Raw genomic sequence first — 21,551 nt, 5'->3', positions numbered from 1 at the left:
ATAGTGTGAGCGTTGAAACGTTTGCAGCTGGTAGAGGGGAAAAAAAGGGAGAGTGGTAGTTAAAAAGACACATTTTAGAGAACAATGGGTAGACACTTTCATGGGTAAAGCTTGCTGTTAACATTACATAGCACATGTGCTTTTGTTACAAGGTCTCATTCTGCCTCTCATTGAGGATTTGCTGGTTTGGTGTGAGAGATCACTCACGCAGGGCCGGGCAACAGAATTCGGCTTGCAGGCAGGCATGGTAAGACACAGTCTTTTGGCTTCTTTAACCTTCATAACATGTGGGAATGGTTTCAAACAGTAGTGCCCTCATTTCCCATACCAAGAACCTGTTGGGCTGGCCATTTAAAATGGGTTGGCAATTTAAAAGGAGAAGCTGTGGTTTTCGGGTTAACGTGCAGCACAAACCCAGCTAACCTCCCCCCCCGCCCAATTCTCTGGGATGATTGCTTCACCCCTCCCCCCACCGCGTGGCTAACAGTGGGGAATATTTCTGTTCAGCCACAGGCAAACAGTCCAGCAGGAACAGGCACCTCTGAATGTCCCCTTAATAAAATCAACCTACTTCAACCAGGTGACCATGAATGATATCACTCTCCTGAGGATAACACAGAGAGGTAAAGAATGGATGTTTAGATTCATAGACTCTAGGACTGGAAGGGACCTTGAGAGGTCATCGAGTCCAGTCCTCTATCCTCATGGCAGGACCAAACACTGTCTAGACCATCCCTGATAGACATTTATCTAACCTACTCTTAAATATCTCCAGAGATGGAGATTCCACAACCTCCCTAGGCAATTTATTCCAGTGTTTAACTACCCTGACAATTAGGAACTTTTTCCTAATGTCCAACCTAAATCTCCCTTGCTGCAGTTTAAGCCCATTGCTTCTTGTTCTATCATTAGAGGCTAAGGTGAACAAGTTTTCTCCCTCCTCCTGATGACACCTTTTTAGATATCTGAAAACTGCTATCAGGTCCCCTCTCAGTCTTCTCTTTTCCAAACTCAATAAACCCAATTCTTTCAGCCTTCCTTCATAGGTCATGTTCTCAAGACCTTTAATCATTCTTGTTGCTCTTCTCTGGACCCTCTCCAATTTCTCCACATCTTTCTTGAAATGCAGTGCTCAGAACTGGACACAATACTCCAGTTGAGGCCTAACCAGTGCAGAGTAGAATGGAAGAATGACTTCTCGTGTCTTGTTTACAACACACCTATTAATGCATCCCAGAATGACGTTTGCTTTTTTTGCAACAGTATCACACTGTTGACTCATATTTATCTTGTGGTCCACTATGACCCCTAGATCTCTTTCTGCCATACTCCTTCCTAGACAGTCTCTTCCCATTCTGTATGTGTGAAACCGATTGTTCCTTCCTAAGTGGAGCACTTTGCATTTGTCTTTATTGAACTTCATCCAGTTTACCTCAGACCATTTCTCCAATTTGTCCAGATCATTTTGAATTTTGGCCCTGTCCTCCAAAGCAGTTGCAATCCCTCCCAGTTTGGTACGTCTGCAAACGTAATAAGCGTACTTTCTATGCCAACATCTAAGTCGTTGATGAAGATACTGATATTGTTTGAATGTCCGTTTGAAAAACCGTTTGCCTCTCTGGTTTTTTGGTAGGCATGCCTGAGTGACTTAAGTTTCACGCGGCACTGCTGCAGGTCCCTGTTATAGCCTCTGTCCTTCATGCCCTTGGAAATTTTGTCAAACGTTTGGGCATTTCGTCTTTTGGAACGGAGTTCTGATAGCATGGTTTCATCTCCCCATACAGTGATCAGATCCCATACCTCCCGTTCAGTCCATGCTGGAGCTCTTTTGCGATTCTGGGACTCCATCATGGTCACCTCTGCTCATGAGATCTGCATTCACCTGCAGATTGCCACACTGGCCAAACAGGAAATGAGATTCAAAAGTTCGCGGGCCTTTTCCTGTCTACCTGGCCAGTGCATCTGAGTTGAGAGCGCTGTTCAGAGCAGTCACAATGGAGCACTCTGAGATAGCCTCCGGAGGCCAATACCATCGAATTGCAACCACACTACCCTACACTACCCCAAATTCGACCCGGCAAGGTCAATTTCAGTGCTAATCCCCTCATCGGAGGAGGAGTACAGAAATCGATTTTAAGATCCCGTTAAGTTGAAAAAAATGGCTTCATCGTGTGGACAGGTGCAACCTAAACTCGTAGTGTAGACCAGGGCGAAGACTAAGAAGTGTCTCAGTTTTAGTCCAGACATGAGGGATAGCCACACGGTCATTTTCCCCACTATCGCTTGCAATGCCCTTCCACTCCTGCTACACTTCTGGGGCAGACCCCCTTGGTGAATAACTTCACAGTGTACTTGGTGGGTCTGTCCTTTTCCTTTTTGAATAAGGCCATTCTCTGCCTCTTAGTCACCCACCTCAGTGTCAAGTCATAAAGAATCAGGATAGCCTAAAGGGGATGTAGAGAAGATTATTATCCCAATCTCCCTCAGATTCCTCCTGCCAACCTCTCAACACCAGATAGCCCAAGAACAAGAAGATGCAAAACTGAGGCATATACTCACCTGTGACTTGGATTCCTGCCTGCCCTTGTTGTGTTCTGCCCTCCACTGCACTGTGTAACTTTGACTTTTGGTTTCATTATTGTTTTAAAGGTTTATTTCTGGTTGCTATGTAATAGATTGTATAATAATAAAAATGATTAAATATTCATAAAGAGTTGTCAATGCATTTTAAACGGAAAATCCCTACATTTTAAATACTAGGGTTTTACAAAAGTATTGTGTCACAGACACAAGGTAAAATAAGGATTGCCTCAGTGGTCCACTTTCATTGCCCATAAACAAGACTGCATTGCCCACAATTCATCCCACCCAACAGCTGGACGTACAGTTGTACATTTTCAGGCCTCAGACTCAAAGTAAGAACAGTAGGCATCCCTGGCAGCATTGCCCTGGCTATTTCCATTTTCTGTTGGATTCCTTGTTGGCTGTTCAAACTGCTGAGCAAGTCTCTCCACCTCAGCCTCCCACCTATCATTAAGGCTTTCTCCCTTACTCTCACAGATATTGTGCAAATACAACATGGAGCTATCATCTTTCTGCAGCTTGCAGCCTAGTCCACAAACAATACCACTGTCGTTTCAAATGGGCAAATGCACACTCCACTGCCATTCTGCAACTACTGAGGCATAGGCACTGTCTTTATGAGTGGCCAGGGGGTGCTTGACACCTACTCTGCCCCAGGCCCCACTCTGTCCCTTCCCCCAAACCCCACCCCACCCCGCCTCTTCCCGTCCCTGCTCCGCCCCCTCCCCGAGTGCTCTCGCTTTTCCTGCACTCTGCTAAACAGCTGATCTGCGGTGGGGGGAGCAGCGGATTGGCGGTGCTGCCAGTGTGTGCTGAGCAACCACTATTTTTTTCTGTGGGTGCTCCAGCCACGGAGCAGACATGGAATCGGAGCCTATGTACTGATGTGTCTATGACTGTATGTGATAAAAGCTTCCTCCTTCTGTACAAGTGGCCTGTGAATAGATTCATTAGCCAGGGTACCAGAGGATAAACCAGGTCTCCACACCATTCATGTCCATAGTGATCCTGGGGGCAAACAGTCCTTTATTCATGAAGGTAAATAAAGCTGAATTCCAAAAGATCCTATCATTGTGGACCCTTCCAGACTCTGCATTTACGTTTGTAAACTTGTCTCCATGGGCAACCAGCCCTTGGAACACCACAGAGGAATATCTCTTTTTATTTATAAATTCTGAGCCCTGGAGTGTGTGTTTGTGTGTGTGTGGGGGGGGAATACACAAATAATAGGCACATGGGTCTCATCAGTTGCCCCAATACCGTGTGGGAACCCCATTTATGCAAAGTCATCAATAATCTCTTGAGCATTATCAAGCTTTATAACCTGGTGGAACAGTACTTTATTGAGGGCATCACATACGTGCATGACAATGGCCCCAACAGTAGATCTCCCTACGTCAAATTGGTTGGCTATGGATGGTAATATTTGGAGGTGACCAGCTTCAAGGTGTCAGTGGTGACTTGCTTCTCCATGAATATGAGATGCTGCATGTTGGTAAGCTGCTGTTGCAGCTGCAGGGCTAGTTCAGCACATATTCCAAAAAAGGTTTCCTTCCCCATCCCGAAATTCTCTTGCCACTGCAGGTCATCTCAGATCTGCCAAACAATCCTTTTCCACCAATTGACACCGGTTTTCCGAGCCCAGAAATAATACTGCATGTTGTGAAGCTGCTCCAGGAACAGCTCCTGTAGTAGCAGTTGCTTGGTGTCATGCTCATCTTCCTTGTCCTGCTTATGGAATTATTTTAAAATTTGAACCTGCCTGGCTCCCCCCATGCCTCCTACAGTGCACAGCGAGAAAAATCCCAGAATGCATGCTGCTCAACAAAGTACACTCTGAAAATGCCATGCACTTAATATGCAGCAAGCTGCTGCCAGGTGTACGCAATGATGAGAATTGAAAGAGAGTCCAGCCATCCTGTGTGCATGCTATTAGTGTGGCTTGCATATTGTGTGTAAGGTAATGTGCACCAAATCAATCTGGTTTAAACCCTCTGTGTAGAAATGCCTTTGTGAACTCCATATCTTATAATATTTGTGTACCACCATGGTATCTGAATTTTCTTTCTTTGAAGCACTATGGAAACTGTATATTTGTGAAGACTAATTGTGAGTGCTTGAATGTAAGTGGGCAGTATAAACAACGTTAGGAAAGTCTGTCGTTTTGTGAATGGAACCTTATAGACATGATCCCATGCACTATGTGGCAAGGCCTCTATATCCTGCAGCACTGTGATGCAACAGACTCAAAATTCTGTGGCAGTTTCAGGTAAATTTTTAAAATGGAAGTTTTTATTGAGTTAAATATGAAAATGAATAATGCAGTTAGTATAATATTTCTTGTGCTAATGAATTTGATAGTCAATTCATTTCACTTTATCCCTCCACTTGCACTGTTCTGCAAAATCGTGTCCTGATTCATAGTAGAAATTGTCTTGGGGAAGTTGAAGCTTTTGGCAGCTGGATAGGGAGCATTTGGAACCTGCAGAGGCATGAGAGGCAGTTGTACATTGTGGGAGGAGGGGTAAACACATTAGTTGGAATTGCTACTAAAACTATTAGCAGTGAAATACTAAACAATGTTGACATTTAAATTGTCATCTTAGGTTTCATAGTTAATTTCATATGAATGAGGCAATTCACACCTCTCAACTGCGCTGGTTTACATTTTAAAAATTGTTTTGTATTTTTTTCAACCTTAAACACCAAGAACTTAATGTTTCAAGAATGAAAACTGATATAATGCACAGTTCCATGCATGTGGTGGGCTCTATAGAAAATTCTGCAGCCATGGAATACATAGGGCATAGCTTATGAACCCTCAGTTTACTGTCCTTTGCCTCCACCTTAAGAGTCAGGCCAAGTCTACACTAGGAGCACTTTAACAGTATCGCTATGCTTGTATTCTGTCATGGCAAGATGCTCCTAGTGTGGACACAGCTTTTACTGGCTGTCAGGGTTCCTTCCCCACTCTAAACTCTAGGGTACAGATGTGGGGACCTGCATGAAAGCCCCCTAAACTTATTTCTACCAGCTTAGGTTAAAACCTGGTATGCTGCCACCACCAAGTGAGTTAACAAGAAACAGGGAAAGGACCACTTGGAGTTCCTCTTCCCCTAAAATATCCCCCAAGCCCTTGCACTCCCTTTCCTGAGGAGGCTTGAGAATAATGTCATAACCAATTGGTTACAAAGTGATCAAAGATCCAAACCCATGGGTCTTTGGACAATGGAAAAATCTGTCAGGTTCTTAAAAGAAGGATTTTATTAAAAAGAAAAGGTAAAAATCATCTCTGTAAAATCAGGATGGAAAATAGCTTTACAGGGTGATCAGATTCAAAGAGCCCAGAGGAACCTCCTCTAGCCTTAGTTTCAAAGTTACAACAAAACAGGAATAAACCTTCTAGCAAAGGGAACATTCACAAGTTGAAAAAACAAAGATAAACTAATACGCCTTGCCTGGCTGTTATTTACAAGTTTGAAATATGAGAGACTTGTTCAGAAAGATTTAGAGAACATGGATTGATGTCTGGTCCCTCTTAGTCCCAAGAGCGAACACCCTCAAAAACAAAGAGCACAAACAAAAGCCTTCTGCCCTACCCCCCCCCCACTCGATTTGAAAGTATCTTGTCCCCTTATTGGTTCTTTGGGTCAGGTGTCAGCCAGGTTACCTGAGCTTCTTAACACTTTACAGGTAAAGGGATTTTGGTGCCTCTGGCCAGGAGAGATTTGATAGTATTGTATACAGGAGGGTTGTTACCCTTCCCTTTATAGTTATGACATTGGCAAAATTGAATTTTTTGAGGGATAGCTTATTCCAGGTCACCAGAGCAAAATAAGCTATACTGACCAAAGTAACACCCCTGGTTGACAAGCTATGCCAGCAAAAGTTGTATGTAGTCCTGGCCCTAGTGTAGACATCACATACACTGACAAAACGTGTTTTTGCCAGTATAGCTTATACTGATGCCGTGAATGAAATAATGCTGGTATAACTGTGTCCACACTAGGGTTTTTGCCAGCATAAAAATGTTGCCAAAAAAAGCCCAACACCCTTAACTGACATTACTACATCTGCAAAAGTTTCTAGTGTAAACCTGGCCTTAGTGTTACCTCACACCTTGGTTCCTTCTGGATCTTAATTTCATTCTCCAACTGTACTTCCCACCAGGTGAACATCAGATGGAGTTGCTTGACTACGTAGCAGCCAAATTTCATGAGGAAGCTGGAATCTTCAAGCTATTGGTATGAGCCTTTTGGTAATTTTACTCTTCTGCATCAGCTTAATGCTTTCAGGATAATTTTCTCTTTTGCTCCTTCCTTTTCTTTCACTACATTTATTTTATTTTGTATCTTTACCATGCAGATCATTGACTCCATAATGGCGCTCTTCCGTGTAGATTTCAGTGGCCGTGGGGAGCTGGCTGAACGGCAACAGAAACTAGCTCAGATGCTATCAAGGCTCCAGAAAATCTCAGAAGGTAGGGGGGACCTTGCAGGAAAAGTGAAAAATGTATTGGAACTACTGTGAAAAGGCAGTTGTTGCTAACCCAGCATTACCACATGGTAGCCCCAATGAATTTAATGGTAAACATTACCCAATGAATCTTTCCTTGCCTTACACAACCACAACCTACTAACAAAAATGTGATACAAAAATGCATTAGAAATCATGTGACTTCAGTTTGACTAATTGGCCTCCAGGATTCTTCAACATTCTGAAGCGTCTCAGAATTATTCTTATTTGTATTTCAGTAGCACGTAGAAGCCCCAGTTGAGAGAATTGGGACATTGTTCAAACATAGTAAGAGATAGTTCCTGCCTTGAAGAATTTACAGTCTAAATAGACAAGAAAGACAAATGGTGGAAGGAAAAACAGAAGCTGAAGGGGTAAAGTGACTTACCCGTTGTCACAGTCTACCAGCAATATTGGAATGTTGTGATAGTTTATTACTGGCTGAGTAGGAAGTTACGTTTTCCCCCATTTTTTGAATGTTTCACTACAATTGGTGAAGGGAGTGGGAGAGGTACTTTCCATACAATAAATTTTAAAAAGTTAACCATTTAAAAAAAAAAGGCTTCTAGGATGGGTTTTCCAAAGGAGCTCAGTGCTTGCCTAACTCTGCTCCCACTAAGTTCAAATGGAAGAAGAATTAAGCCAGTTCTGATCGCTTTTAAAAATTCCATCCCTAATTAGTCTAGGCCATCAGAAAGATAGGCAGGAGTGTTCTGTTGTTTGTGATATGGGTGCTGGACCTGTCAGTCTCCCTTGTGACACTCATAGGATAATATACATGAATTCTAGTTTGATATATTCCCCTTTCTTTAGGTCTTTATATTGTTCTTTATTGCAGAATATAATGTGGCTGTGTTTGTGACCAATCAGATGACTGCTGATCCAGGAGCAACTATGACGTAAGCCACTTGCTCTTCTCTTTTTTTTGTAAACTTCTCCTCTTGCATTAAACACTTAACAGATATGGGAAATGGAGTTTTGTCGGGAAGGGCAAGCACAGGGAAAGCTCATGCTCCAAAACGTCTGTTAGTCTATAAGGTGCCACAGGATTCTTTGCTGCTTTTACAGATCCAGACTAACACAGCTACCCCTCTGATACTTGACAGGTGTGAAGATGCACCCTACATCTTTAAACAGGTTTAGTACTGGGCTGTGATTTGTTGAGGCCATGTCTACACTAGCAAGCTTACAGTGGCATAGTTGTATCAATGCAACTGCACTGCTGTAAGATTGCTTGTGTAGCCACTCTATGCCGATGAGAGAGAGCTCTCCTGTCAAAATAATGAAACCACCTCAATAAGCACTGGTAGGTATGCCGGTGGGAGAAGATCTTTCGCTGACATAGCGCTGTGCATGCTACCACTTATGCCAGTGAAACTTATGTTGCTCAGGGATGTGTTTTTCACACCTCTGAGCAACATAACATTTTACTGACATAAGTGGTAGTGTAAGCATGGCCTGAGAGGTACTGGCTGCATCAATCACAAGACACTTTAAGATTGGGTGTGAATGCACTCTTCAGTTAACATAACTGTTAGTTGAGTTATCAGAAGCTCCCCACCTAAGACAAAAGATGGCTGTGGAACATGCCCAGAAATGCAGACTGATTGTGAGCATAGGGGTTTTACTAAGTATCGCTTAGTGTATGTGGGTGTGGGGGTTGGAAACAAGGTGGGTGAGGTAATATCCTTCATTGGACCAACTTCTGTTGGTGAGAGAGACAAACTTTTGAACTTACACAAGAGCTCTTTGTCAGGTCTGGGAAATGTACTCGGGGTATCACAGCTAAATACAAAGACAAATACCATAAATCCAGTGCCTCTATTCTATTCATGATTTTTAGTGTCTAGTAAAGTTATGAATTGAAGCTCCCAGGCTCGTCTTTTGAAGGTGTTGTGCAAGTTTCCTTTGAGGATGAGGACTGATAGTTCAGACATAGAGTGATCACTTTGTGAAAAGTGTTCACCCACAGGCGATAGGCTATTTTTGTCTTTTATCATTTTTCTGTGTGAGTTCATTCAAGAGTGTAGTGATCATCTGGTTTCACACACACAGTTGTTATTGAGGCATTTAGTGCACTGGATAAGATACATCATAAATTGTGATAAGCATGTGTAGGACCCATGTATCTTGAAAGCTGTGTTGTGGGAGGTCATTATAGCAGTGGATATATGTCCTCAGGCTTTGCCTCTGTTGTTCTGGCAGGGTCTGGTGCTGCTTTGAGTTGGTGTGTCCTGGTCTGTGAGGAGTTTGCTTCTGAAGATGAGCTTGGACAGGTTGGAGGTGTTATAGAATATCAGGGTTGGAAGGGACCTCAGAAGGTCATCTAGTGTTGTTTGAAGGCCAGAAGAGGGGGTCCAGTAAAGATTTCTTTCAAGATAGGGTCCCCATCGAGTATGGCTGTTGTAGTTTGATGATACTCTGTATGGTTTCCAGTGTGGGATAGTAAGTGACTGTTACCTGAAATTGGATCAGCTAGTAAGCTTAGAGAGGATTAATGACCCACCAGAGTTTGGCAGAAAGCAGCATGTTTATTATACTGATAGCTAAGCTCAAAGAAGCGGGGAGAGGAGATCACACTTACACTCACGTACTCACGCTTCCAGGACAGGCACAGCACTGGAGATGTCAGGATCCTTCAAGGTAAGTGTCCCACAGCGCAACGATGGATGATGCGAGGAAGGTAAGTCTTCCCGAGGCACGATGGAATGCAAGGAAGTGAACCACTAGCCACGCGTTCCGGGTGAAGGGCTTTTACAGGAGATACAATCTTGTGAGTGCACTGCTGAGCACATGGCCTCTTCCCCTCTTAAGGACCTGCTCCTCATGACCTGCGACTAGAGATGACTTGACCACGTCTGGTTGGGCACACTCCACCTCGGACAGTGTCCATGCACTGGGTGTGTGAGCGCTGCCTAATTAGAGTCCCAGACACCTTGTCTACCTGGGAGCTCTTCTTATCTTCCCGCTGTTCAAACAATTCATTCCACAAGCATTCTAGGAGGGAAGAGGAGGGGGAAAGCCACTTCACAGGTATTCAATGAGGGAGAGGCGATAAAAGGGCAGGGGGAACGTGTAACAGACTAGCGGGGTGGTCACCCCGCTCCAGCCCTGAAGGGGTTAAAGCAGCCCTGGAGAGGGCTGTGGAAGGTGAAAAGCTTGGCTGATTGGGAAAGCAGCCACAGCTGTAGCCAGTGCAATCAGGGCCCAGCAGGCAATTATAGGGGGCGGTGGGCCACAAGGACCCAAATGCACACTCTCTCTACCTCACCTGGGGTGAAGCAGTGCTGGGAAAGGGCAGAGGAAGCTTGGGAGCTCCAGCCTAGCAAAGCCCCAGGCTGCAGGCCGAGTTAAGGGCCCACAAAAGGGTACTAGGGCTGCAGAGGGGCAGCCCAGGAATAGGCAGAGGCAGCTGGTCCAACCTCCCTTGCCGAAGATGAGTGGTTTACAGACTGACGTCTGCCCCAGTTAGCAGGGGCTAAATGGAGACTGGCAATAGCCACTGAGGCAAGGTGGGGATAAGGGGTTGGGGGTTCCCCTGGGAGGGGAGACCCAGAGTGAGGGGGTACTGTGGTGGTCAGAACCCCCTGGGCAAAGGGCACCGGGGTCTGGGAAGGACATGGGGCCAGTGGCAGGCGAGACACCAGCCTGCAGAGGGCGCTCCGGGCTGGAAGAGCTAATTCCTGAGACAACCAGCAGGAGGTGCCACGCCGGTAAGTCATTGCACCGCCACACAGACCTTTTGAACATACAGGTTATACAGAGCATACAGATCACTGCTGCTCCTACAACATGTTGTGCGGGGTGTTGATCATTACAGCAGTGGATATATGTCTGCAGGTTTTGCATCTGTTGTTCTGGCAGGGTCTGGTGCTGCTTTGAGTTGGTGTGTCCTAATCTGTGCGGAGTTTTTGCTTCTGATGATGAGTTTGGAGAGGTTGGAGGTGTTGTTTGAAGGCCAGAAGAGGGGGTCCAGTAAAGATTTCTTTCAGGATAGGGTCCCCATTGAGTATGGTTGTTGTAGTTTGATGATACTCTGTATAGTTTCCAGTATGGAATGATAGGTGAGAACTAGGAGTGTGCGGTCAGAGAGGATTTTATTTCTGTATTGAAGCAGATTTTCTTGGGGTAGTTGAATGGGCAGTTCCATGATTCGATCTACTTCTCTGGTGGAGTGTCCTTGTTTTGGTGTAGGCGGTTTTGAGTATATTAATGTGTATATCCTGGACATTCTCCTCAGAGCATATTCTGTGGTATCTGAGTGCCTGGCTATAGATAACAGGTTTCTTGGTATGTTTGGGGTGGTTACAGGATCTATGAAGATAAGTGTGGTGATCCATGGCTTTCTTGTATATAGCTGTTTGTAGGGTTCTGTTGCTGAGGCTGGTCATGGTGTCCAGCAAGTTGATGCTAGTGGGGGAGTGATCCATAGAGAGTTTAATGGACAGGGGGTGGTTGTTGAAGTTGTCGTGGAAATCTGTGAGGGAGTTTAAATTGTGTGTCCAGAGGATGAAAATATCATCGATATATGTCAGGTATATCATTAGTTCTTCTTCGAGTGATTGCTCATATCCATTCCAGTTAGGTGTACGCGCCGCGCGTGCACATTCGTCGGAAAACTTTTACCCTAGCAACTCAGTGGGCTGGCAGGTCGCCCCCTAGAGTGGCGCCACCATGGCGCTCCATATATACTCCTGCCGGCCCACCCGCTCCTCAGTTCCTTCTTACCGCCCGTGTCGGTCGTTGGAACAGTGGAGCGCGGCTTAGCTGACCTCCACTTCCCTAGCTACTCGTTTTCTCGTATATAATTATGCAGTTATAACCCTTTTATATATATATTTGTATGGTTATACGTGTTTCTTTGCTAACATGGTTAGTTTAGTTAGCGGGGTTCAGGAAGTAGCCCTTCCATGAGCCCAGTGCCGGAGCCATGCATGGCTCACCCGGTTTTAAAAGGGGCCCGGCTTGCCAGAAGCCGCGGCCGAAGAGAGATCTACATGACTCCTGTTTGAAGTGCCTCAGGGAATCACACTTGACAGATAAGTGCCCCATTTGCAAGGCTTTTAAGCCGAGAACAAAAAGGTGCGGGACTTTCACTTATCCCTCCACCTTGGGCGCCGAGCGATGTTCAAGCGGCGGGCAGAAGCGCCTCCTCGGCACCGGACCCCGCCGGTACCACCAAGGCCTTTCGGCACCGACCGTCGCCGGCACCGATGTCGACTCGGCACCGCTCCCTTCTTCCGAGGTCGAGAGAGTCTACGATTCCTGCTGGTGCCTGGCAGCTCCCCGGCACGCGCCGTGGTTGAGCCCCCTGCTCCCGCTACTTCCGTGCCACCTGCATCGCAGCCAGAGAGCTCGCCTAAGTTGCGTTATCCGGCACCGTCACCTGCAGAGGCACCGATGACTTCGGCTCCGTCGATTCCAGTCCCCCAGGACCATGGAATCCGGTGCCTGGCAGCTCCCCGGCTCGCGCCGTGGTAGAGCTTACTGCTCCTGCTGCTTCTGTGCCAGCTGCACCACAGCTAGACAGCTCGTCTAAGATGGCTCGCCCGGCACCGCCGACGTCGGCACCGTCGATCCCGGTCCCACGAGGGCCGTAGAATCCGGTGCCTGACGGCTCCCCGGCACGCGCCGTGGTTGAGCGTATTGCTCCTGCTGCTTCCGTGCCAGCGGCACCGCAGCCAGAGAGCTCGTCTAAGTCGGATCGCCCGGCGCCGACACCTGCTACGGCACCGATGACGTCGTCACCGTCGATCCCGGTCCCACAAGGGCCGTAGAATCCGGTGCCTGACGGCTCCCCGGCACGCGCCGTGGTTGAGCGTATTGCTCCTGCTGCTTCCGTGCCAGCGGCACCGCAGCCAGAGGGCTCGTCTACGTCGGATCGCCTGGCACCGACACCTGCTGCGGCACCGATGGCGTCGGCACCGTCGATCCCGGTCCCACAAGGGCTGTAGAATCCGGTGCCTGACGGCTCCCCGGCACGCGCCGTGGTTGAGCGTATTGCTCCTGCTGCTTCCGTGCCAGCGGCACCGCAGCCAGAGGGCTCGTCTACGTCGGATCGCCCGGCACCGACACCTGCTGCGGCACCGATGGCGTCGGCACCGTCGATCCCGGTCCCACAAGGGCCGTAGAATCCGGTGCCTGACGGCTCCCCGGCACGCGCCGTGGTTGAGCGTATTGCTCCTGCTGCTTCCGTGCCAACGGCACCGCAGCCAGAGAGCTCGTCTACGTCGGATCGCCCGGCACCGACACCTGCTGCGGCACCGATGACGTCGGCACCGTCGATCCCGGTCCCGCAAGGGCCGTAGTATCCGGTGCCTGACGGCTCCCCGGCACGCGCCGTGGTCGAGCTAATGCTCCGGCTGCTTCCGTGCCAACGGCACCGCGGCCAGAGGGCTAGTCTAAGTCGGATCGCCCGGCACCGACACCTGCTGCGGCACCGATGACGTCGGCACCGTCGATCCCGGTCCCGCAAGGGCCGTAGAATCCGGTGCCTGACGGCTCCCCGGCACGCGCCGTGGTTGAGCTCCTGCTCCGGCTGCTTCCATGCCAACCGAAGCCTCTGAGGCACCGACAACATCGGCACCGTCGATTCCAGTCCCACAAGGGCTATCGAATCCGGTGCCCGACGGCTCCCCGGCACGCGCCGTGGTTGAGCGTATTACTCCCGCTGCTTCAGTGCTGACGGCACCGCAGCCAGACAGCTTATCTAAATCGGTTCGCCCGGCACCGGCTCCTACCGAAGCTCTGATGACCTCGGTACCGTGGATCCCGGCCCCACGAGGGCCGTCGAATCCGGTGCCTGACAGCTCCCCAGTACGCACTGTGGTTGAGCCTGCTGTTCCCTGCACGCCGGAGATGTTACCAACGGCGAGGGCTCTCAGTGCCATGACAGAGTCAGTGCTGCCTGACCCGGGCACCGCCGGTACGGGTAATACAGTCTCTTCAAGGGACTGTCCCCTGTCAGTACAGCAGAGCGGCACCGTTCATGATCACGGTCCCGCAGACACTCCAAGTCCTGTCGGCACGCCGGACACCACTGGCAGTCCCGGTGCTGTTTTCCTCGGTACTGGTCACACTCGCTGCACCGGTCGGTATCCCGTTCGCCGACCCGCTATCGGCACCGTTCCGACATCTGGCACCGGGGCAGGTACCTTGACTCCTGTAGCTCTTCTCCGAGCCTCGAGATCTCGGTCGACCTCCCAACACCGTTCTGGTTGCGGGTCTGGATCTCGTTCCAGGTACCGATACGCCTCCCGATGCCGGCCCCCGGTGCCGAGTTGGGCAAGGTCCGAGTGAGTCAGAGACTCGGCCCATGCCTTCTTTTAGTACCTCCATGGCCGTCCGGACACGCATCCGTGTCAGCCCATATGCGCAGATTTTATGCTCAGGACCACGATCCTGATATGATGGCCAGCGGGCGCCAGCCCCGAAGCAGAAAGAGCCTTGGCGAATGCAAGGTGTACTCTGCAGGGGCCCTGCACCTCTGGGTAGCAAAGCAACAAGCCTTGCTTAGCTGCGATAATTATAGCACCTGGGTGGAGGAGTTTCTCCCTCGAACCTCCCACCTGGAGTTCGCTGCCGTCTTGGAGGACGGGGGAAAGAATTTACCCTTTGTTGGTAAAGGCATCTTCGCGGCAGAGACAGCCCCAGACTGCGAAGCCTGCTGGACAATAGGGTCCTAATACGTCTCAGCATGTATACGCTAGCGACCAAACGCAGGCCTTTATGGCCCCAGCCGCCATACTCTGTGCCTAGCCAGAGGCAGAACTCTGGAAAACGGCAAGGCCAAGGTGGTTGCAGACAAACGTCAGGCCCCCTAAAAAGCCAAAGTCAAGGTCCCTCGCAATTACCACTGGGACCAAAGACGGACCTTCCAAGGTTCGCCGGAGGGCGGTGTACCAGTCGCAGGACGGGATCCCGATCCCGCTTTCTCCTGGCATGGCCCCAGTTACTTTCAGATCGCTGGGTCCTGCGCACGATGGAGCATAGGTACCACCTTTAATTTGCTCCAGCCCTGTCCCCCTTCAGCGGACGAAAGGGGCAAGGGGTTTTACTCCCGTTATGCCCTAGTCCCCCACTCGAACACAGGTCTCAGACCTCCCTGGTCCTGCATGGACTCAACCGGTTTAGGATAAGGTTGAAGTTCTACATGGTATCCCTGGGAACCATTATTCCATCCTTGCCTCCGGGGGGCTACTATGCCGCCCTGGATATGAAGGACGCGTACTTTCGCAGTGCCATCTTCCCTCCACACGGGAGATGCCTCCGCTTTATAGCCAGCGGTGAATACTCCCGGTTTACGGCCATAGTCGCCGCCTTCCGTCGCTGATGTCGGATATGCGTTTTTCCGTATCTGGACGATTCGCTTATCCGAGGAGACTCTGAGACACAAACCGCTCAGCCGTGGGCATCGTCACGGTCTTATTCACAGGTCAAGGCCTGATGATTACTATAGAGCAATCCACTCTGGTTCCCACGCAGAGGTTGGGCTTCCTAGGGGCTATCCTGGTCTCCTACCTAGCCGGAGCCTGCTTATCACAACTGCGGTTTTAGGCGAGGGCAACAATCATCTGAGGTCTGAAGGCTTTCCCAACGACCTCAGCTCGCTCTTGTCTCAGTCTCCTGGGTCCATGGTTGCCCGCAAAGTTGTAACCAAACACGCCAAGCTCCGCCTCCGTCCTCTCCAAGTCCGGCCCACCTCGGCGTACCGCTTGGTCAGGGAGCCAATGGTCATGGTAGTCACCGTTCCCTCGAACGTCTTAGGCTCCCTAGAGTGGTGGCTAACTCCCTCCTTGGTGTGGACAGGGATGCGGTTTCATCCGCCCCAGCCCTCACTGCCCCTGACGGCGGACGCATCATCTCTCTGCTCGAGTGCTCATGGTCGCCTCCGAGCTTAAGGCCTTTGGTCTTCTAAGAAGCTGGCATTCCTCGTTAATGCCCCAAAAATGAGAGTAGTCCGCCTGGCATGCCAGGGGTTCCAGCGGCAGCTGCGAGGCCGTTGTATCTCGGTGTTTGCAGCCAACACAAGGGCCAGGTGCTTCATAAGTATTCAGGGGGGACATAGTCCTCCCCCCTTTTTTGTCAGGAGGCCATCCATTTCCGGGTCTTTTGCATGGCCCACTCGATGGAGCTGGCGACGTCCTTTCTCCCAGGCGTTCGGAACGTCTTAACTCTTTGACTCAGCAGGTTTTTCCTGTCTTACGAGTGATCACTCTGCCCCATGTGAGGCGTCCCGCTTTCCGGAAGTGGAGATGTTTCCTCACACAGACCTGTTCGCTCACCGCGAGAGCAGGAAATGCCAGGTGTTCTGCTCCTTCCAAGGTCTCTCCTCGGAATCGATCTTGGACGCATTCCTGATGCCGTGGAACGGCCAACTGCATTATGCCTCCCCACTGTTCCCACTGGTTCGTTACGTCCTGCTCAAACTCCGCAGGGGCAGAGCGTGCATCATCATGATCACTCCAGAGTGGTCCAGACAGCACGGACATACCACGTTGCTCGGCCTGTCAGCCCAGACCTCATCACTCAGGGCAATGACAGGCTTCGTCACTCGGACCTGCAGCCTCTTCGCCTCACGGTGGCTCCTGCGTACCTGAGTCGGGGTGACAGGCAGCCTTCCACCTGGTCAACGTACCGAGCCAGGTGGAAGCGTTTCCTTTACAGCTGCAGTACGCTCGATCTTGCTCCTGCTGAGGTCTCGATCCCCTCTATTTGGCCTGCCTCTGGCCTTCAGCGGCAGGATCTGGCGGTATCATCGCTGAGGACACTCTCAGTGGCCATCCCTACCTTCCAGCAGGCTAAGATGGACGTTCAGTGTCCCACGCTCTATGGATTCGAGGTCCCTCAAGGGCTTGGAGCGCTTGCACCCTCGGGTGCGCCGCCCAGCCCCGCCCTGGGACCTCAACCTAGTCTTGGCCAGACGGGTCTCTGAGATCAGAGCTCTTACGAAGGTTCCAAAAAGACAAGGTGCAGTTATGACCGCACCCGGCGTCCTCCCTAAGGTGTTTTGGCCTTTCATGTTACCCACAGCTCAACGCAATGGGCATAACCGTTGCACTCCTTGGACATCTGTGGAGTGCTCGCATTATATTGTGCTGACAGAATCATTTCCTAAGGTGCCCCAGCTCTGCCCCGGTAGCGGGCCAAAGGGAGGGCTTGCTTGTTTTCCTCTCAGAGGATCTCATCTTGGGTGATGGCGGACATCCCCACTTGTTATGATTTGGCTCATATTTCCCCAAGCCACATCACCGTGCATTCTACCAGGGCTCAGGCTTCATCTGCCGCCTTGCTGGCTCGTGTTTCTACCCACGAGACCTGTCGCGAAGCTCCATTGGTCCTCGGTCCTTACCTTTGCTTCGCAGTATGCCCTGGTTCAGCAGTCAAGAGAGGCTGTAGCCTCTGGCTCGGCAGTTTTATTCTGCCACATTTCACTCCGACCCCACCGCCTTTGTAAGGCTTGGGATTCACCTAACTGGAATGGATATGAGCAATCACTCGAAGAAGAAAAGACGGTTACTCACCTTTGTAACTGTTGTTCTTCGAGATGTGTTGCTCATATCCATTCCGCACCCTTCCCTCCTTCCCCACTGTCGGAGTAGCCGGCAAGAAGGAACTGAGGAGCGGGTGGGCCGGCAGGAGTATATATGGAGCGCCATGGTGGCGCCACTCTAGGGGGCGACCTGCCGGCCCACTGAGTTGCTAGGGTAAAAGTTTTCCGACGAATGTGCACGCGCGGCGCGTACACCTAACTGGAATGGATATGAGCAACACATCTCGAAGAACAACAGTTACAAAGGTGAGTAACCGTCTTTTTCGTGGTGCATTTGTCCATATATTCTTCAACGTGGCCTATGAAGAGGTTGGTGTATTGAGGAGCCATCCTAGTTGCCGTGGTTTGGACAAAGTATTTGTTGTTAAGTATAAAATTATTATGGGTGAGGTATTTGGGGTGGATATCTGAGAGTTGTCCATTGTCTTGTAAATATTTGAGTCGGATAGCTATGTGAGGGAAGGCAGAACATTCAGCAACTGAGAACAGAGAAGAACTGAGAGAGAGACAGAGGCAAAAAGCCAGAAATTGAAGCAGTAGCCTGTAAGCACTGTATACGAACCTGGAAAAAAGCTAGAGAGAGAGCTTTTAGGTTTGGTGTTGGCTAAGGAGGCTTGTGGTTGTAAGCTAAGAAAGTGCTCCATTTGTTCTTTATTTGTCCAGCATTTGGAGAAGCAGGATTTTGTATGTTACTTGTAAATCAAAGAAAATACCAGATGCCACCAATTTCTACTTCCAACTGAGACAACCCCAGGCCCTGAACTTTGACTAGCCACTCAGGTCAAAAAGGGCCAACAGATCATTCACAAATTACACTCATGGGTTTCTCTGAGTCTTTAAATTCTTTTCCTTTCATTGTCCATGCCCTGTCTGTCATGATGGCCACTTTCACCATGGGTTGAACTTAGAAAACATATCACAAGAAATGTTGAAAATGTTGAGCAGAATTGTTGTGGAACCAGTTTAGGTATAAAGATTAAGGGTGGGATTTCTCAAAACATTCAGTGTTGGCCTAATTTTGCGCCTGTTGCAGTCCATGTGAGCAGAGTTCAGCTAACACTAAGCACTTTTGAAAACCACACCTAAGAGCATAAATGTAGTAAAAACTTAGACCTGGTCCACACCAGGAAATTAGGTTGGTATAACTACATTGCCCCAGGGTTGTGAAAAATTCACATCCCTGAGCAATGCAGTTAAATTGACGTAACCTTGGTGTAGACAGTACTAGATCGATGGGAGAATTCTCCTGTCTTACGGAGCTGGAATACCTATGCCAACAGGAGAACCTTCTCTGTTGGCATAGGAAGTATCTTCACTGAAGCATTACAGTGGAGCAACCGCTGTGGTGTAGCTGTGCCACTGGATTGTTTTAAGTATAGATAACCCCTTAGCTAAATCCTCTTGTTACACATCCATTCATCTGAGATAATCACGCCTTGTGTGACGATTTATCATGATTGTTAGCCTATGGAATTCACCAAGAGAAACTTAATAATTATTTTTTGTTAATTTAGTTTTCAGGCAGACCCTAAGAAGCCCATTGGCGGCCACATCCTTGCTCATGCTTCAACCACAAGGATTAGTTTGCGGAAAGGAAGAGGGGAGTTGCGTATTGCCAAGATATACGACAGGTAAACACCTCTCTTTTGTGGGACAGGAGCAGGAGCGCTGCCAGCTTTTTTGGCGCACTAGGTGGCAGAAGGTTCCACCCCCGAAATGGTGCCCCCGACGGAGGCGGCGGAAGGTCCCACCCCTAAAATACCACCGACAACCAGGGTGGCCGAAGATACGGTCGCCGCAGTTGCTACACCCCAAATGTTAGCGTTGCGTAATGGGTTGCGCCGGCCTTAGACAGGAGCTTTGTTTAGTTCTGCCACATCACATAAAAAAAAATTGGAAACCACTCCAAACAGGAAATCTAAACAAAAAGATATGCAATTGTGTGTGCAATTCATTCCGGTCTTTATTTTTGAAACATTTAAAAGAAAATTAAGTGGTGAATGGACTTGCTGTTTATCCTCTGCACAGGGGTAGATTTCGAACTTTTTGGTAATAAATCCTGTTGGACAATTTCTATAATTTACAACTAAGAATATGAGCTCTGAGGTATTCTACCTAGTTTGAATTGATAAAATCTTGGCTACTGCATCATGACTACATTTTACACAGAGAACAGCCATTTTCTTGCTTCTTTCTTTTCCCAGCCCTGAGATGCCTGAAAATGAAGCTACATTTGCAATAACTGCTGGAGGGATTGGGGATGCCAAAGAGTAGATGGAAAACTGGTGCAAATCTCCTTTTGAAAACAGCCCATGCACCTCAGATGAAGCCATGGTATCCAAGGTCTGACTCCTTGGTTACTTAGTGTTTTTCATACACAATTTGGAAAGTTTAAAATTAGAAGAATGCCGGGAAGAGCTTTTTAGGTATCATATTTCAATAATCTTAACAGTTCCTTGTTCACCTTAGTGCTATTTTAAAATGATCTTTCAAGCAGCCAGAAGTTGAAAAAGCACAGAAATGTGACTTGTTCAAGGAATACCTTCCTTGTGATTCAGGAGAAGCAAAGCTGTTTTGTTACATGGGCTTAATGTGCACTTTTTATGATTTCTTGGGAAAGGAATGTCTTTGGAATAGACTATATTGGCATGGAATGGAACAGCATTGAAACACAGTTTTTAAAAAATAATGAGTAACTAGCAGACAGAGGGAAAGTGCAGTGAAAGAGAGAGAAGAATGGGTGAACTTCCTAATGTTTCATTGACAGTAGAGGAATGATAGTTGCTTGAAAAGATTTTTAGAAATCTTGATTAGATTATTTATTTGTTTTTAAAGTGCCTGTATTTTTGTTTTGGAATATTTAAAGCTGTTATCTATTTTTTATACCTAGGAAAAATGCTAAATTAAAACATCTCTCTTTATGCTTGTGTGCAATACAGGCAACGCACAGTTTGAGTGAGATCCTGGTTCTGTGAGTAGTCTCACAGATTTTGTTGTGAGAATTTGCATGAGTGAACTAATGGGATATAGCCCAACATTATAATGCTTCAGATATTTTTTAAAAATAAAGAAACACTATATGTTTAACACTTTTTTTATGTGATGTGTGATTCTTCAATTTTTCGTTTTACTTCAGCTGTTATCTATGAGGGTCCCAGGCTGCAGAGATCCTCCCTGCAACTAAGGAGAGCTGGATGGGAAGGGACTAACCAGTGCCTGACAACGCTATTAAGATTGGTCAATGAGACAAAAGCAACATAGTACACTCCCTTCTTCTCTACTTGCTCTAAGCCAGTGGTTTCCAAACTTGTTCAGAGTAAAGAACATTTTAATAAGCAACATTATCTTGTGGACCGTCTCTCTTCCCATTCACAATCACATAATATCCCTGTGGCAATAACAGCAATTGCTCTCTTAGAAAATATTAGGAAGGTGTATATTTTTTACCACTTTTTAATATAGTACAAAGAAGAGACTGAGCACCAGGTGATGAGTTAGTGATAATAAATTTCATGAAACACAAGATAGAAGACTTCATGGAGCCTATGAGACAGTACCTTGAGCACAAAGCTGCAGAGAGTCCACAGTCTCATGGATGGCCCACAAAGAACACACATCAACACATTATTTTAAGAGGAAATTGACGAAATATGATATGACTTTCCCCCTCCCCTTGTCTTGCATTCTCTTCCTCCCTCCCCTCCTACTACTCTTTCCTGCTTCTTCCCTGTGAGGGATGCTGAAGTTTCTTGTTCACTTTCCTCTGCTAACTTCTCCACTTGCCCTAGTGATTGCATCCAGTCACATTTTCTGATCTCCCTCATGCCCATACTCATCTCCTCCCTTACTCTTAACTTTTTGCTCTCCTCTGGCTTTTTCCTCTCACAATACTAACATGCTT

The 21,551-nt window shown here is 48.2% G+C and overlaps 1 protein-coding gene across 3 annotated transcripts in view; it reads left to right on the top strand.

Annotated features, from left to right (window-relative positions):
* Nucleotides 1-20,934, top strand: part of DMC1 (DNA meiotic recombinase 1) — a 45,614-nt gene extending 24,680 nt beyond the window's left edge. For 2 of the 3 annotated variants that reach the window (XM_030546331.1, XM_030546322.1), the window contains exons 10-14: nt 6,754-6,827; nt 6,949-7,063; nt 7,937-7,997; nt 19,165-19,281; nt 19,855-20,721. In XM_030546331.1, coding sequence (XP_030402191.1) covers nt 6,754-6,827; nt 6,949-7,063; nt 7,937-7,997; nt 19,165-19,281; nt 19,855-19,924 — 437 coding nt within the window. In that variant the 3' untranslated portion in view covers nt 19,925-20,721. Of the gene's footprint in view, nt 1-6,753; nt 6,828-6,948; nt 7,064-7,936; nt 7,998-19,164; nt 19,282-19,854; nt 20,722-20,786 lie in introns of those variants that run through there. The other variant, XR_003998218.1, reaches the window with a different exon arrangement.
* Nucleotides 20,935-21,551: the final 617 nt, after the last annotated feature.

Source organism: Gopherus evgoodei, chromosome 1 (genome assembly GCF_007399415.2).
Source record: "Gopherus evgoodei ecotype Sinaloan lineage chromosome 1, rGopEvg1_v1.p, whole genome shotgun sequence".
In the NCBI taxonomy this organism is placed as follows: domain Eukaryota; kingdom Metazoa; phylum Chordata; order Testudines; family Testudinidae; genus Gopherus; species Gopherus evgoodei.
This window is presented reverse-complemented; position numbering and strand designations above follow the sequence as displayed.